The 16,792-nt window shown below is 46.5% G+C and overlaps 1 protein-coding gene across 1 annotated transcript in view; it reads left to right on the top strand.

The window, feature by feature from the left end:
- LOC139394439 (transcription initiation factor TFIID subunit 2) overlaps positions 1–6,486 on the top strand; it is a gene marked incomplete at its 5' end in the record, with an annotated part of 38,713 nt that extends 32,227 nt beyond the window's left edge. Inside the window, 4 exon segments of the mRNA XM_071142506.1 lie at positions 3,840–4,072; positions 4,277–4,459; positions 5,383–5,485; positions 5,635–6,486. Of these exon segments, the coding sequence (XP_070998607.1) occupies positions 3,840–4,072; positions 4,277–4,459; positions 5,383–5,485; positions 5,635–5,909 (794 nt within the window).
- Between the last annotated feature and the right edge of the window lie 10,306 nt (positions 6,487–16,792).

Raw genomic sequence — 16,792 nt, 5'->3', positions numbered from 1 at the left:
CCACCTGGGCTGGTGTGATATCCACTCAGGCCTGGCTAGTCAAACCCCACCTGGAGTGATATCCACTCAGACCTGGCTAGTCAAACCCCACCTGGAGTGATATCCACTCAGACCTGGCTAGTCAAACCCCCCAACCTGGAGTGATATCCAGCCAGAGACGAAGTTACTGCTCACAAATCAAATCCATGTGTGTAATTAGCTAACCCCAACAGTAATTAGATCAATGTTTGTGATGGTAAGAGTTGCACAACTGTCGAATTCGACGTTTGCACTTTAACCTCATAGTCTCGTAGTCATTGTATCGTTTTCAAATCCAAAAGTGCTGGAATACAGAGCTAAAAACCCAGAAGACGTGTCACTGTCCCAATACTTCTGGACGTCCCAGTATTTCATTATGTTCTCGGTCCTAACTTCAACTGTCTGTCTGACCCATTATTACACTACAATAACAAACTATAAGCAAATGTTCAGCGCCACATTACACGGACATCCCCCCCCCGTCCCAGCAGGCTCATTATAAACCTGGTTTCAAAAGATGCCAAAACGTTGTGAAATGTCTTTTCAAAGAGAGAGAGAGACGTTTTCTCTTTAACAGTCGTAAAACATGTGTTTCTCTCACCGGGGAAGAGAAGGGTCACGTTTTATCGTGTTTGTAGGTTTGTCCATGTCTTGAGGGATACAGGGACCTGCTGGGGACGGGCCTCAAACAGGGTTGTGTCCCAAATGCCATCCAATCTCCAAATATACAGTGTGCTACTTATGACCAGGCCTCTGTGTAGTGCACTATATAGGGAATGGGGGTGTGTTTTGGGATGTAGACCGTGTTTTGGGGAGTTTGGGGGGGGGGGCTCCTGGCACGGGCTCCAGTTACAATGAGGTCAAACACAGCTGAGAGAGCCTCGGAGAACACTAACCTGCTCAAACACGGTCTGTCAGGAGGGGCCTGGAAACGCAGAGCTGACGGGTGCTGTCTGAGACAGACAGACAGACAGGGAGACAGACAGACAGACAGGGAGACAGAAAAGAGGGAGACAGACAGAAAGAGGGAGACAGACAGAAAGAGGGAGACAGACAGACAGACAGACAGGCAGACAGACAGACAGACAGAAAAGAGGGAGACAGACAGGGAGACAGACAGACAGACAGACAGACAGACAGAAAAGAGGGAGACAGACAGACAGAAAAGAGGGAGACAGACAGACAGAAAAGAGGGAGACAGACAGACAGACAGACAGACAGACAGACAGACAGACAGACAGACAGACAGACAGAAGACAGACAGAAAAGAGGGAGACAGACAGAGACAGACAGACAGGAGACAGGGAGACAGACAGACAGACAGGGAGACAGACAGACAGACAGGACAGAGACAGACAGACAGACAGACAGACAGACAGAAAAGAGGGAGACAGACAGACAGACAGACAGACAGACAGAAAAGAGGGAGACAGACAGACAGACAGAAAGAGGGAGACAGACAGACAGAAAAGAGGGAGACAGACAGACAGACAGAAAGAGGGAGACAGACAGAAGACAGACAGACCGAGGGAGACAGACAGACAGACAGTTTGGACAATGGACTTATTATGTGTTGTTGCATCAAACCAGTTTGAGCTGTAAACGGTCCTCCTCCCTTACAGAAATCTGTTATTTCAAAGACTTGCGTAACGTTTGGAAGAATTAGCACCTTTTTTCAAACAGGGGGGGGGGGGGGGTGTAGATGTGATCTGAGGCGGCGCGACACTTGTTCTGTTTATTGTAGTGTACTATTTCATATGTTTTGAATGTACTTCTGTGGTTGGCTGTGACTGTTGGCAGTGGACCGTCGTTGTCGTTGCCAACCCAGTTTATGACTCGCCGTAATAAACCGTTGATAATCTGCCGGTTGTGTTGTTATTATTCCCAGCACCAAAACGTCAGTGATTACATTCACACCGCTGTTATTATCATCTGGCTCGGAAAACAACTGACGAGGTCTTGCCAGGATCTGTTATGTTAAATTTAAACCAGTTAGTACCAGTTAATCTCTATTTTATCAGATGTTATGTACAGGATAACACTAACTATGACTGGAAACTGAATAAGCTACTGTAGTTTTATGCACAATGTGCATTTCTAGTTTTCTCAAAGCTTTTCTAAGACCAAGGCCCTGTTCCTAAACCGCTTCCTGTGTTTTTATGGATTTAACTACACACGGTATCAGTGATTCCATTCATACCAATGGATTTAACTTGACCCGGTATCAGTGATTCCATTCATACCAATGGATTTAACTTGACCCGGTATCAGTGATTCCATTCATACCAATGGATTTAACTTGACCCGGTATCAGTGATTCCATTCATACCAATGGATTTAACTTGACACGGTATCAGTGATTCCATTCATACCAATGGATTTAACTTGACCCGGTATCAGTGATTCCATTCATACCAATGGATTTAACTTGACCCGGTATCAGTGATTCCATTCATACCAATGGATTTAACTTGACCCGGTATCAGTGATTCCATTCATACCAATGGATTTAACTTGACACGGTATCAGTGATTCCATTCATACCAATGGATTTAACTAGACCCGGTATCAGTGATTCCATTCATACCAATGGATTTAACTTGACACGGTATCAGTGATTCCATTCATACCAATGGATTTAACTAGACCCGGTATCAGTGATTCCATTCATACCAATGGTATTACTACCACTGGCTTGGCTTAGAAAACAATTGTGAAACTTTACAATATTCTGAACATTACTTTTGTCCAGCTGTAAAGTTGGTTGAAGCTGTAAAGTTGGTTGAAGCTGTAAAGTTGGTTGAAGCTGTAAAGTTGAAGCTGTAAAGTTGAATGAAGCTGTAAAGTTGAAGCTGTAAAGTTGGTTGAAGCTGTAAAGTTGAAGCTGTAAAGTTGAATGAAGCTGTAAAGTTGAATGAAGCTGTAAAGTTGAATGAAGCTGTAAAGTTGAAGCTGTAAAGTTGGTTGAAGCTGTAAAGTTGGTTGAAGCTGTAAAGTTGGTTGAAGCTGTAAAGTTGAAGCTGTAAAGTTGGTTGAAGCTGTAAAGTTGAAGCTGTAAAGTTGAATGAAGCTGTAAAGTTGAATGAAGCTGTAAAGTTGAATGAAGCTGTAAAGTTGAATGAAGCTGTAAAGTTGAAGCTGTAAAGTTGTTTGAAGCTGTAAAGATGAATGAAGCTGTAAAGTTGGTTGAAGATGTAAAGATGAATGAAGCTGTAAAGTTGGTTGAAGCTGTAAAGTTGGTTGAAGCTGTAAAGTTGGTTGAAGCTGTAAAGTTGAATGAAGCTGTAAAGATGAATGAAGCTGTAAAGTTGGTTGAAGCTGTAAAGATGAATGAAGCTGTAAAGTTGGTTGAAGCTGTAAAGTTGGTTGAAGCTGTAAAGTTGGTTGAAGCTGTAAAGTTGAAGCTGTAAAGATGAAGCTGTAAAGATGAATGAAGCTGTAAAGATGAATGAAGCTGTAAAGTTGAATGAAGCTGTAAAGTTGGTTGAAGCTGTAAAGTTGGTTGAAGCTGTAAAGTTGGTTGAAGCTGTAAAGTTGGTTGAAGCTGTAAAGTTGAATGAAGCTGTAAAGTTGAATGAAGCTGTAAAGATGAATGAAGCTGTAAAGTTGGTTGAAGCTGTAAAGATGAATGAAGCTGTAAAGTTGGTTGAAGCTGTAAAGTTGGTTGAAGCTGTAAAGTTGGTTGAAGCTGTATTGTTGGTTGAAGCTGTAAAGTTGGTTGAAGCTGTAAAGATGAATGAAGCTGTAAAGTTGGTTGAGGCTGTAAAGTTGAATGAAGCTGTAAAGTTGAATGTGTTCAGACCCTGACCCTGTTCCCCCAGGTACGTCTCATGACTGGCGGTTGCGGTGTGACGCGGTGAATCTCTACTACACTCTGTTTGGTCTGACGCGTCCCTCCTGCCTGCCCCTGCCCGAGCTGGGCCTGGTACTCAACCTCAAGGAGAAGAAGGCCGTGCTCAACCCCACTATCAAGCCTGAACAGGGACCAGACACCACAGAGATGACTGGCAACACCATAGGCGTTCATATCCCTGTCATGGGCTTCACTAGCAGTGTAACAAGAACAAAAAATACTAACGATTTAACCTTTTTAATATAATTCAGATATTTTAGTGGGGACTTGGGCTTTATTGTGTCTTATTAAATCTTCACCTAAAATCTTTTCTGTCAACCTCATCTGAGTTTTGTTATAACACTCATTTCCCTTTCTCCCCCTCTATCTCTTCCCTCCCTCTCCCTCTCCCCTTCCCCTCTCCAGCTGGATGAGGGCCTGATCACCATGGAGACAGTGTCCAGCGTGTCTATGTCCAGTGGTGTGGCCCCGCCCCCTCAGGGTCTGAAGAGGAAGTTGGACAGTGTCGTTGGCCCGCTGGGCTCGTCCTCACCGGAGCCAGGCCAGGTCCTGCAGGAAGAGGACACCAGTAAAAAATTCAAGATCAGAGTAAGGATCTCGAGCGCCGTGGGGAGGCACTTTTACTGTTCTGGGCTTTCACTACAGGCTTTACCCAATAGTGTGTGTGTGTGTGTGTGTGTGTTAATGTGTGTGTGCACGTGTTCATGTGTTAATGTGTCCATGTGTTAGTGTGTGTGTCCATGTGTTAGTGTGTGTGTCCATGTGTTAGTGTCCATGTGTTAGTGTGTGTGTGTGTGTCCATGTGTTAGTGTCCATGTGTTAGTGTGTGTGTGAGCCATTTCAGGCTTCCCTGAGGACTGAAGCAGTGCCACTGTGGACTCAGTGTGTCTGGGTTAATCTATCTCTTTCCTTTTAAACTGATACAATACAACTGCCGCAATCCCATAGCTGATCGTATTTGACTTGACGCGAATCACTGTGGGTTGTGAGGGTGTTGAATGATGATGATGTTTCAGTTCAACTCCATGGAGGAAGATCAGATGGTTATGACTGATGATGATGATGTTTCAGTTCAACTCCATGGAGGAAGATCAGATAGTTATGACTGATGATGATGATGTTTCAGTTCAACTCCATGGAGGAAGATCAGATAGTTATGACTGATGATGTTTCAGTTCAACACCGTGGAGGAAGATCAGATGGTTATGGCTGATGATGATGATGAGGTTGTTGTTTCAGTTCTACACCGTGGAGGAAGATCAGATGGTTATGGCTGATGATGATGATGAGGTTGTTGTTTCAGTTCAACACCGTGGAGGAAGATCAGATGGTTATGGCTGATGATGATGATGAGGTTGTTGTTTCAGTTCAACTGTTGTTTCAGTTCAACACCGTGGAGGAAGATCAGATGGTTATGGCTGATGATGATGATGAGGTTGTTGTTTCAGTTCAACACCGTGGAGGAAGATGAGATCAGATGGTTATGACTGATGATGATGTTGTTGTTTCAGTTCAACACCGTGGAGGAAGATGAGATTGACATGGAGAGTCCCCATGACAGCCAGGCGTTCATCCACCACCACCTCAACATCCTGGAGAGGCCATCCACACCAGGTCAGCACCCCGTCAAACATCCTGCACGTATCATTCTGCTTTCAGACAATCTAGATCCTTTTTTTTTTCAAGAACACGATGCACTTCTAGCTGATTGACATTCAGTACGTTAAATCTGTGTCTTCCTGTCTCCTCTCTCCCCTCCTCAGGTAAGGAACCTCCAGCCGTGGACCAGGCCGTCCTCTCCCTGCCTGTCACCCCCTTACCTTCTTCCTTCGGCAAAGAGTCCACCTCTTCCTCCAAACACAGCGGTGACCACCACCATCACCACCACCACCACGAGCACAAGAAGAAGAAGAAGAAGAAGCACAAACATAAACACAAACACAAACATGAGAGTAAAGACAAGGAGAGGGACTCCCATGCCTTCAGCAACAGCCCTGCTAGTGGACGCTCCGTGAGGTCTCCATCCATGTCTGACTAGAACACAGTGCTGCCTCCTGGTTGGTCCTTCAGTAACAGCCCTGCTAGTGGACGCTCCGTGAGGTCTCCATCCATGTCTGACTAGAACACAGCTCTGCCTCCTGGTTGGTCCTTCAGTAACAGCCCTGCTAGTGGACGCTCCGTGAGGTCTCCATCCATGTCTGACTAGAACACAGCTCTGCCTCCTGGTTGGTCCTTCAGTAACAGCCCTGCTAGTGGACGCTCCGTGAGGTCTCCATCCATGTCTGACTAGAACACAGCGCTGCCTCCTGGTTGGTCCTTCAGTAACAGCCCTGCTAGTGGACGCTCCGTGAGGTCTCCATCCATGTCTGACTAGAACACAGCGCTGCCTCCTGGTTGGTCCTTCAGTAACAGCCCTGCTAGTGGACGCTCCGTGAGGTCTCCATCCATGTCTGACTAGAACACAGCTCTGCCTCCTGGTTGGTCCTTCAGTAACAGCCCTGCTAGTGGACGCTCCGTGAGGTCTCCATCCATGTCTGACTAGAACACAGCTCTGCCTCCTGGTTGGTCCTTCAGTAACAGCCCTGCTAGTGGACGCTCCGTGAGGTCTCCATCCATGTCTGACTACTAGAACACAGCTCTGCCTCCTGGTTGGTCCTTCAGTAACAGCCCTGCTAGTGGACGCTCCGTGAGGTCTCCATCCATGTCTGACTAGAACACAGCTCTGCCTCCTGGTTGGTCCTTCAGTAACAGCCCTGCTAGTGGACGCTCCGTGAGGTCTCCATCCATGTCTGACTAGAACACAGCGCTGCCTCCTGGTTGGTCCTTCAGTAACAGCCCTGCTAGTGGACGCTCCGTGAGGTCTCCATCCATGTCTGACTAGAACACAGCTCTGCCTCCTGGTTGGTCCTTCAGTAACAGCCCTGCTAGTGGACGCTCCGTGAGGTCTCCATCCATGTCTGACTAGAACACAGCTCTGCCTCCTGGTTGGTCCTTCAGTAACAGCCCTGCTAGTGGACGCTCCGTGAGGTCTCCATCCATGTCTGACTAGAACACAGCGCTGCCTCCTGGTTGGTCCTTCAGTAACAGCCCTGCTAGTGGACGCTCCGTGAGGTCTCCATCCATGTCTGACTAGAACACAGCTCTGCCTCCTGGTTGGTCCTTCAGTAACAGCCCTGCTAGTGGACGCTCCGTGAGGTCTCCATCCATGTCTGACTGAGCTGTGAAACATCATCCTCAAGACTAGACTCCAACTGTCAGTGGTTCAACTCCTCTGAATAGACCTTACTGGTTTGCTGCGTGTCAACTAGCCTGGAATCCACACTAAATATTGCTGTTTCAGAGCTAAGTTTAGTTTGAATTTGGAAAATGGAGCAATATTCAGTGTGGATCCAGGGCTGGCCCTGCAGTCAGTGTAGGAATGTGTGTAGCCTAACCGACATTCTGTGACGTCTTCATTAACCACACAGAGAGGCAGACCTGTGGGCCTCTCCAGAAAGGGAGCCCTTTGGTTTTAAAAGCATCCCAGTCTCCAATCACCTTAACCACACACATACACACACACCACACACACACACTTCTGGCTGTGCCCGAACCTGTCTGTCTCCTACCATCATCAACAACATTTTCAGTTAGTGGCTGTGCGTCCTCACAAGGGAACCTCTTCAGCCTGTTGAACCCGGTCTCACAGACTGCCACTAGACTTTCCCCCACGTTGCCCTGGACATGGACTTACAGGTTTACTTTAACCCTGCAATTAAACTAAGAGGAGAAATTCCACTCTCATTCAGAGACCCAATCAATTCAAAGGTGGCAGAATCAAGAATGAGATGTTGCTAAACGTGTAGGATGTAGAATTTACAGTAAAATATAAATTGTCTCTAATTAGGCGGACCTGCAGTAGACCATGACTGTTTTGCGTTCTAAACCGCACCCTATTCGTTATATAGTACACTATGTTTGACCAGGGCCCATACGGCTCTGGTCAAAAGTAGTGCATTTTATTGGGAATAGGGTGCTATTTTGGATGTAGCCGTGACTAATAGCCTAATTGCTGTCCTGTATGACATCACCATACTGAAGAGTCATTGGGTTGTTCTATACCTGTTTCTATTGCATTCATATGGCACTGTTTCTAACCATGCATGTTTTAACTGTTGTTTTTACTGTTAAAGTCATTAGATTGTGTCCTTCTTGTCCCTCACCCAATCAGTAACTAGATTGTGGGTGGTCTCCTTGTCCCTCACCCAATCAGTAACTAGATTGTGGATGGTCTCCTTGTCCCTCACCCAATCAGTAACTGTTCTGTTCTTTATTCATTATGTACTCCAGTTGTGTTGGAACCTTTTCTTCTAGGTTGGACATGACTACATTATTAAAGATGTTGGAAAATAAAGCTTCTGAAGTCAAGATCGTGTGTTTTTATTCATTTTCTTCAATAACGCTCAATATGTAATAACCAAGAGCATAAACGTTGAATAATTGCTCCCAACCACAAAAGGCAGATGGACATTTATCAGAGGAGAATGTAGATGAGATCTGGCGGTGTAGCTGTGGTCTTTAGTATCCTTGTTCTACCCTTACAACTACCTCACTGCCCGACCCAGTAACGACTAACGACTGCCACACTGCCCGGCCCAGTAACGACTAACGACTACCTCACTGCCCGGCCCAGTAACGACTAACGACTACCTCACTGCCTGGCCCAGTAACGACTACCTCACTGCCGGCCCAGTAACGACTAACGACCACCTCACTGCCGGCCCAGTAACGACTACCTCACTGCCCAGCCCAGTAACGACTACCTCACTGCCCAGCCCAGTAACGACTAACGACTACCTCACTGCCCGGCCCAGTAACGACTAACGACCACCTCACTGCCGGCCCAGTAACGACTAACGACTACCTCACTGCCGGCCCAGTAACGACTACCTCACTGCCGGCCCAGTAACGACTACCTCACTGCCGGCCCAGTAACGACTACCTCACTGCCCGGCCCAGTAACGACTACCTCACTGCCCAGCCCAGTAACGACTACCTCACTGCCGGCCCAGTAACGACTACCTCACTGCCCAGCCCAGTAACGACTACCTCACTGCCGGCCCAGTAACGGCTAACGACTACCTCACTGCCGGCCCAGTAACGACTAACGACTACCTCACTGCCGGCCCAGTAACGACTAACGACTACCTCACTGCCAGCCCAGTAACGGCTAACGACTACCTCACTGCCGGCCCAGTAACGACTAACGACTACCTCACTGCCGGCCCAGTAACGGCTAACGACTACCTCACTGCCGGCCCAGTAACGACTAACGACTACCTCACTGCCCAGCCCAGTAACGACTACCTCACTGCCCAGCACAGTAACTACTACCTCACTGCCGGGTAGTAACGACTAATGACTACCTCACTGCCGGGTAGTAACGACTAATGACTACCTCACTGCCGGGTAGTAACGACTAATGACTACCTCACTGCCGGCCCAGTAATGACTAATGACTACCTCACTGCCGGGTAGTAACGACTAATGACTACCTCACTGCCGGGTAGTAACGACTAATGACTACCTCACTGCCGGGTAGTAACGACTAATGACTACCTCACTGCCGGGTAGTAACGACTAATGACTACCTCACTGCCGGGTAGTAACGACTAATGACTACCTCACTGCCGGGTAGTAACGACTAATGACTACCTCACTGCCGGGTAGTAACGACTAATGACTACCTCACTGCCGGGTAGTAACGACTAATGACTACCTCACTGCCGGGTAGTAATGACTAATGACTACCTCACTGCCGGGTAGTAACGACTAATGACTACCTCACTGCCGGGTAGTAACGACTAATGACTACCTCACTGCCGGGTAGTAATGACTAATGACTACCTCACTGCCGGGTAGTAACGACTAATGACTACCTCACTACCGGGTAGTAACGACTAATGACTACCTCACTGCCTGGTAGTAACGACTAATGACTACCTCACTGCCGGGTAGTAACGACTAATGACTACCTCACTGCCGGGTAGTAACGACTAATGACTACCTCACTGCCGGGTAGTAACGACTAATGACTACCTCACTGCCGGGTAGTAACGACTAATGACTACCTCACTGCCGGGTAGTAACGACTAATGACTACCTCACTGCCGGGTAGTAACGACTAATGACTACCTCACTGCCGGGTAGTAACGACTAATGACTACCTCACTGCCGGGTAGTAACGACTAATGACTACCTCACTGCCCGGCTCAGTAACGACTACCTCACTGCCGGCCCAGTAACGACTACCTCACTGCCCGGCCCAGTAACGACTAACGACTACCTCACTGCTCGGCCCAGTAACATCTTTCAGTGCTCTGGTTCTTGACCTAATCTCCTCACATGTCCCTATTGGTGAGTTTCTTGTCATGTTTGCTCCGTTTCCATTTGAACTCAGTAATCATATTCTTGTCAGGTTGAGTATAATAATCTACTCTGGAATCTTCCCATATCTGCAACAATATACATTTTTACATTTGATTTGTTGTTTCCCTCATCAAACCCTGAATGACAAAACAAACATATGTATTGGCAACAAACCAATGGCGCTCCAGTCCTCCACCGACTCTGACAAATCCTGTGTGGTCTGTCCTGGAGGCAGAAAGCACCGGGGTTAGTTATGGTACAACTCAGTCCAGGGTTAGAACCAGGGTTAGTTATGGTACAACTCAGTCCAGGGTTAGAACCAGGGTTAGTTATGGTACAACTCAGTCCAGGGTTAGAACCAGGGTTAGTTATGGTACAACTCAGTCCAGTGTTAGAACCAGGGTTAGTTATGGTACAACTCAGTCCAGGGTTAGAACCGGGGTTAGTTATGGTACAACTCAGTCCAGTGTTAGAACCAGTGTTAGAACCAGTGTTAGTTATGGTACAACTCAGTCCAGGGTTAGTTATGGTACAACTCAGCCCAGTGTTAGAACCAGGGTTAGTTATGGTACAACTCAGTCCAGGGTTAGAACCAGGGTTAGTTATGGTACAACTCAGCCCAGGGTTAGAACCAGGGTTAGTTATGGTACAACTCAGTCCAGGGTTAGAACCAGGGTTAGTTATGGTACAACTCAGTCCAGTGTTAGAACCGGGGTTAGTTATGGTACAACTCAGTCCAGTGTTAGAACCAGGGTTAGTTATGGTACAACTCAGTCCAGTGTTAGAACCAGTGTTAGAACCAGTGTTAGTTATGGTACAACTCAGTCCAGGGTTAGTTATGGTACAACTCAGCCCAGTGTTAGAACCAGGGTTAGTTATGGTACAACTCAGTCCAGGGTTAGAACCAGGGTTAGTTATGGTACAACTCAGTCCAGTGTTAGAACCAGGGTTAGTTATGGTACAACTCAGTCCAGGGTTAGAACCGGGGTTAGTTATGGTACAACTCAGTCCAGTGTTAGAACCAGGGTTAGTTATGGTACAACTCAGCCCAGTGTTAGAACCGGGGTTAGTTATGGTACAACTCAGTCCAGTGTTAGAACCAGTGTTAGAACCAGTGTTAGTTATGGTACAACTCAGTCCAGGGTTAGTTATGGTACAACTCAGCCCAGTGTTAGAACCAGGGTTAGTTATGGTACAACTCAGTCCAGTGTTAGAACCAGGGTTAGTTATGGTACAACTCAGTCCAGTGTTAGAACCAGTGTTAGTTATGGTACAACTCAGTCCAGTGTTAGAACCAGGGTTAGTTATGGTACAACTCAGTCCAGTGTTAGAACCAGGGTTAGTTATGGTACAACTCAGTCCAGGGTTAGAACCGGGGTTAGTTATGGTACAACGCAGTCCAGTGTTAGAACCAGGGTTAGTTATGGTACAACTCAGTCCAGTGTTAGAACCAGGGTTAGTTATGGTACAACTCAGTCCAGTGTTAGAACCAGGGTTAGTTATGGTACAACTCAGTCCAGTGTTAGAACCAGGGTTAGTTATGGTACAACTCAGTCCAGTGTTAGAACCAGGGTTAGTTATGGTACAACTCAGTCCAGTGTTAGAACCAGGGTTAGTTATGGTACAACTCAGTCCAGTGTTAGAACCAGGGTTAGTTATGGTACAACTCAGTCCAGTGTTAGAACCAGGGTTAGTTATGGTACAACTCAGTCCAGTGTTAGAACCAGTGTTAGAACCAGGGTTACTTATGGTACAACTCAGCCCAGTGTTAGAACCAGGGTTAGTTATGGTACAACTCAGTCCAGTGTTAGAACCAGGGTTAGTTATGGTACAACTCAGTCCAGGGTTAGAACCAGGGTTAGTTATGGTACAACTCAGTCCAGGGTTAGAACCGGGGTTAGTTATGGTACAACTCAGTCCAGGGTTAGAACCAGGGTTAGAACCGGGGTTAGTTATGGTGCAACTCAGTCCAGGGTTAGAACCAGGGTTAGTTATGGTAAACTCAGTCCAGGGTTAGAACCAGGGTTAGTTATGGTACAACTCAGTCCAGGGTTAGAACCAGGGTTAGTTATGGTAAACTCAGTCCAGGGTTAGAACCGGGGTTAGTTATGGTACAACTCAGTCCAGGGTTAGAACCGGGGTTAGTTATGGTACAACTCAGTCCAGGGTTAGAACCAGGGTTAGTTATGGTACAACTCAGTCCAGGGTTAGAACCAGGGTTAGTTATGGTAAACTCAGTCCAGGGTTAGAACCAGGGTTAGTTATGGTACATCTCAGTCCAGTGTTAGAACCAGGGTTAGAACCAGGGTTAGTTATGGTAAACTCAGTCCAGGGTTAGAACCAGGGTTAGTTATGGTACAACTCAGTCCAGGGTTAGAACCAGGGTTAGTTATGGTAAACTCAGTCCAGGGTTAGAACCGGGGTTAGTTATGGTACAACTCAGTCCAGGGTTAGAACCAGGGTTAGTTATGGTACAACTCAGTCCAGGGTTAGAACCAGGGTTAGTTATGGTACAACTCAGTCCAGGGTTAGAACCAGGGTTAGTTATGGTAAACTCAGTCCAGGGTTAGAACCAGGGTTAGTTATGGTACAACTCAGTCCAGGGTTAGAACCAGGGTTAGTTATGGTAAACTCAGTCCAGGGTTAGAACCGGGGTTAGTTATGGTACAACTCAGTCCAGGGTTAGAACCAGGGTTAGAACCGGGGTTAGTTATGGTACAACTCAGTCCAGGGTTAGAACCAGGGTTAGTTATGGTACAACTCAGTCCAGGGTTAGAACCAGGGTTAGTTATGGTACAACTCAGTCCAGGGTTAGAACCGGGGTTAGTTATGGTACAACTCAGTCCAGGGTTAGAACCGGGGTTAGTTATGGTACAACTCAGTCCAGGGTTAGAACCAGGGTTAGTTATGGTAAACTCAGTCCAGGGTTAGAACCGGGGTTAGTTATGGTACAACTCAGTCCAGTGTTAGAACCAGGGTTAGAACCAGGGTTAGTTATGGTACAACTCAGTCCAGGGTTAGAACCAGGGTTAGTTATGGTACAACTCAGCCCAGGGTTAGAACCAGGGTTAGTTATGGTACAACTCAGTCCAGGGTTAGAACCAGGGTTAGTTATGGTACAACTCAGTCCAGTGTTAGAACCGGGGTTAGTTATGGTACAACTCAGTCCAGTGTTAGAACCAGGGTTAGTTATGGTACAACTCAGTCCAGTGTTAGAACCAGTGTTAGAACCAGTGTTAGTTATGGTACAACTCAGTCCAGGGTTAGTTATGGTACAACTCAGCCCAGTGTTAGAACCAGGGTTAGTTATGGTACAACTCAGTCCAGGGTTAGAACCAGGGTTAGTTATGGTACAACTCAGTCCAGTGTTAGAACCAGGGTTAGTTATGGTACAACTCAGTCCAGGGTTAGAACCGGGGTTAGTTATGGTACAACTCAGTCCAGTGTTAGAACCAGGGTTAGTTATGGTACAACTCAGCCCAGTGTTAGAACCGGGGTTAGTTATGGTACAACTCAGTCCAGTGTTAGAACCAGTGTTAGAACCAGTGTTAGTTATGGTACAACTCAGTCCAGGGTTAGTTATGGTACAACTCAGCCCAGTGTTAGAACCAGGGTTAGTTATGGTACAACTCAGTCCAGTGTTAGAACCAGGGTTAGTTATGGTACAACTCAGTCCAGTGTTAGAACCAGTGTTAGTTATGGTACAACTCAGTCCAGTGTTAGAACCAGGGTTAGTTATGGTACAACTCAGTCCAGTGTTAGAACCAGGGTTAGTTATGGTACAACTCAGTCCAGGGTTAGAACCGGGGTTAGTTATGGTACAACGCAGTCCAGTGTTAGAACCAGGGTTAGTTATGGTACAACTCAGTCCAGTGTTAGAACCAGGGTTAGTTATGGTACAACTCAGTCCAGTGTTAGAACCAGGGTTAGTTATGGTACAACTCAGTCCAGTGTTAGAACCAGGGTTAGTTATGGTACAACTCAGTCCAGTGTTAGAACCAGGGTTAGTTATGGTACAACTCAGTCCAGTGTTAGAACCAGGGTTAGTTATGGTACAACTCAGTCCAGTGTTAGAACCAGGGTTAGTTATGGTACAACTCAGTCCAGTGTTAGAACCAGGGTTAGTTATGGTACAACTCAGTCCAGTGTTAGAACCAGTGTTAGAACCAGGGTTACTTATGGTACAACTCAGCCCAGTGTTAGAACCAGGGTTAGTTATGGTACAACTCAGTCCAGTGTTAGAACCAGGGTTAGTTATGGTACAACTCAGTCCAGGGTTAGAACCAGGGTTAGTTATGGTACAACTCAGTCCAGGGTTAGAACCGGGGTTAGTTATGGTACAACTCAGTCCAGGGTTAGAACCAGGGTTAGAACCGGGGTTAGTTATGGTGCAACTCAGTCCAGGGTTAGAACCAGGGTTAGTTATGGTAAACTCAGTCCAGGGTTAGAACCAGGGTTAGTTATGGTACAACTCAGTCCAGGGTTAGAACCAGGGTTAGTTATGGTAAACTCAGTCCAGGGTTAGAACCGGGGTTAGTTATGGTACAACTCAGTCCAGGGTTAGAACCGGGGTTAGTTATGGTACAACTCAGTCCAGGGTTAGAACCAGGGTTAGTTATGGTACAACTCAGTCCAGGGTTAGAACCAGGGTTAGTTATGGTAAACTCAGTCCAGGGTTAGAACCAGGGTTAGTTATGGTACATCTCAGTCCAGTGTTAGAACCAGGGTTAGAACCAGGGTTAGTTATGGTAAACTCAGTCCAGGGTTAGAACCAGGGTTAGTTATGGTACAACTCAGTCCAGGGTTAGAACCAGGGTTAGTTATGGTAAACTCAGTCCAGGGTTAGAACCGGGGTTAGTTATGGTACAACTCAGTCCAGGGTTAGAACCAGGGTTAGTTATGGTACAACTCAGTCCAGGGTTAGAACCAGGGTTAGTTATGGTACAACTCAGTCCAGGGTTAGAACCAGGGTTAGTTATGGTAAACTCAGTCCAGGGTTAGAACCGGGGTTAGTTATGGTACAACTCAGTCCAGGGTTAGAACCAGGGTTAGAACCGGGGTTAGTTATGGTACAACTCAGTCCAGGGTTAGAACCAGGGTTAGTTATGGTACAACTCAGTCCAGGGTTAGAACCAGGGTTAGTTATGGTACAACTCAGTCCAGGGTTAGAACCGGGGTTAGTTATGGTACAACTCAGTCCAGGGTTAGAACCGGGGTTAGTTATGGTACAACTCAGTCCAGGGTTAGAACCAGGGTTAGTTATGGTAAACTCAGTCCAGGGTTAGAACCGGGGTTAGTTATGGTACAACTCAGTCCAGGGTTAGAACCAGGGTTAGAACCGGGGTTAGTTATGGTACAACTCAGTCCAGGGTTAGAACCAGGGTTAGTTATGGTACAACTCAGTCCAGGGTTAGAACCAGGGTTAGTTATGGTACAACTCAGTCCAGGGTTAGAACCGGGGTTAGTTATGGTACAACTCAGTCCAGGGTTAGAACCGGGGTTAGTTATGGTACAACTCAGTCCAGGGTTAGAACCAGGGTTAGTTATGGTAAACTCAGTCCAGGGTTAGAACCAGGGTTAGTTGGGGTATAAATCACACCAGTGTTAGTTTGGGTATAAATCACACCAGTGTTAGTTTGGGTATAACTCACACCAGGGTTAGTTTGGGTATAACTCACAGCAGGGTTAGTTTGGGTATAACTCACTCCAGGGTTAGTTAGGGTATAAATCCCAGCAGGGTTAGTTAGGGTATAAATCCCAGCAGGGTTAGTTTGGGTATAACTCACTCCAGGGTTAGTTAGGGTATAAATCCCACCAGGGTTAGTTTGGGTATAACTTGTTCCAGGGTTAGTTAGGGTTTAAATCCCACCAGGGTTAGTTTGGGTATAACTTGTTCCAGGGTTAGTTAGGGTTTAAATCCCACCAGGGTTAGTTTGGGTATAACTTGTTCCAGGGTTAGTTAGGGTATAAATCCCAGCAGGGTTAGTTTGGGTATAAATCACTCCCGGGTTAGTTAGGGTATAACTCACTCCCGGGATAGTTAGGGTATAACTCACTCCAGGGTTAGTTAGGGTATAAATCCCACCAGGGTTAGTTTGGGTATAAATCCCACCAGGGTTAGTTTGGGTATAACTTGTTCCAGGGTTAGTTAGGGTTTAAATCCCACCAGGGTTAGTTTGGGTATAACTTGTTCCAGGGTTAGTTAGGGTATAACTCACTCCCGGGTTAGTTAGGGTATAACTCACTCCAGGGTTAGTTAGGGTATAAATCCCACCAGGGTTAGTTTGGGTATAACTTGTTCCAGGGTTAGTTAGGGTATAACTCACTCCCGGTTGGTTAGGGTATAACTCACTCCAGGGTTAGTTAGGGTATAAATCCCACCAGGGTTAGTTTTGGTATAAATCCCACCAGGGTTAGTTTGGGTATAACTTGTTCCAGGGTTAGTTAGGGTATAACTCACTCCAGGGTTAGTTAGGGTATAAATCCCACCAGGGTTAGTTTGGGTATAAATCC

This window comes from Oncorhynchus clarkii, unplaced genomic scaffold (assembly GCF_045791955.1).
Source record: "Oncorhynchus clarkii lewisi isolate Uvic-CL-2024 unplaced genomic scaffold, UVic_Ocla_1.0 unplaced_contig_6747_pilon_pilon, whole genome shotgun sequence".
NCBI classification, from domain to species: Eukaryota; Metazoa; Chordata; class Actinopteri; order Salmoniformes; family Salmonidae; genus Oncorhynchus; species Oncorhynchus clarkii.
Note: the sequence above shows the minus strand (reverse complement) of the source record. Positions and strands in the feature narration are given on the sequence as shown.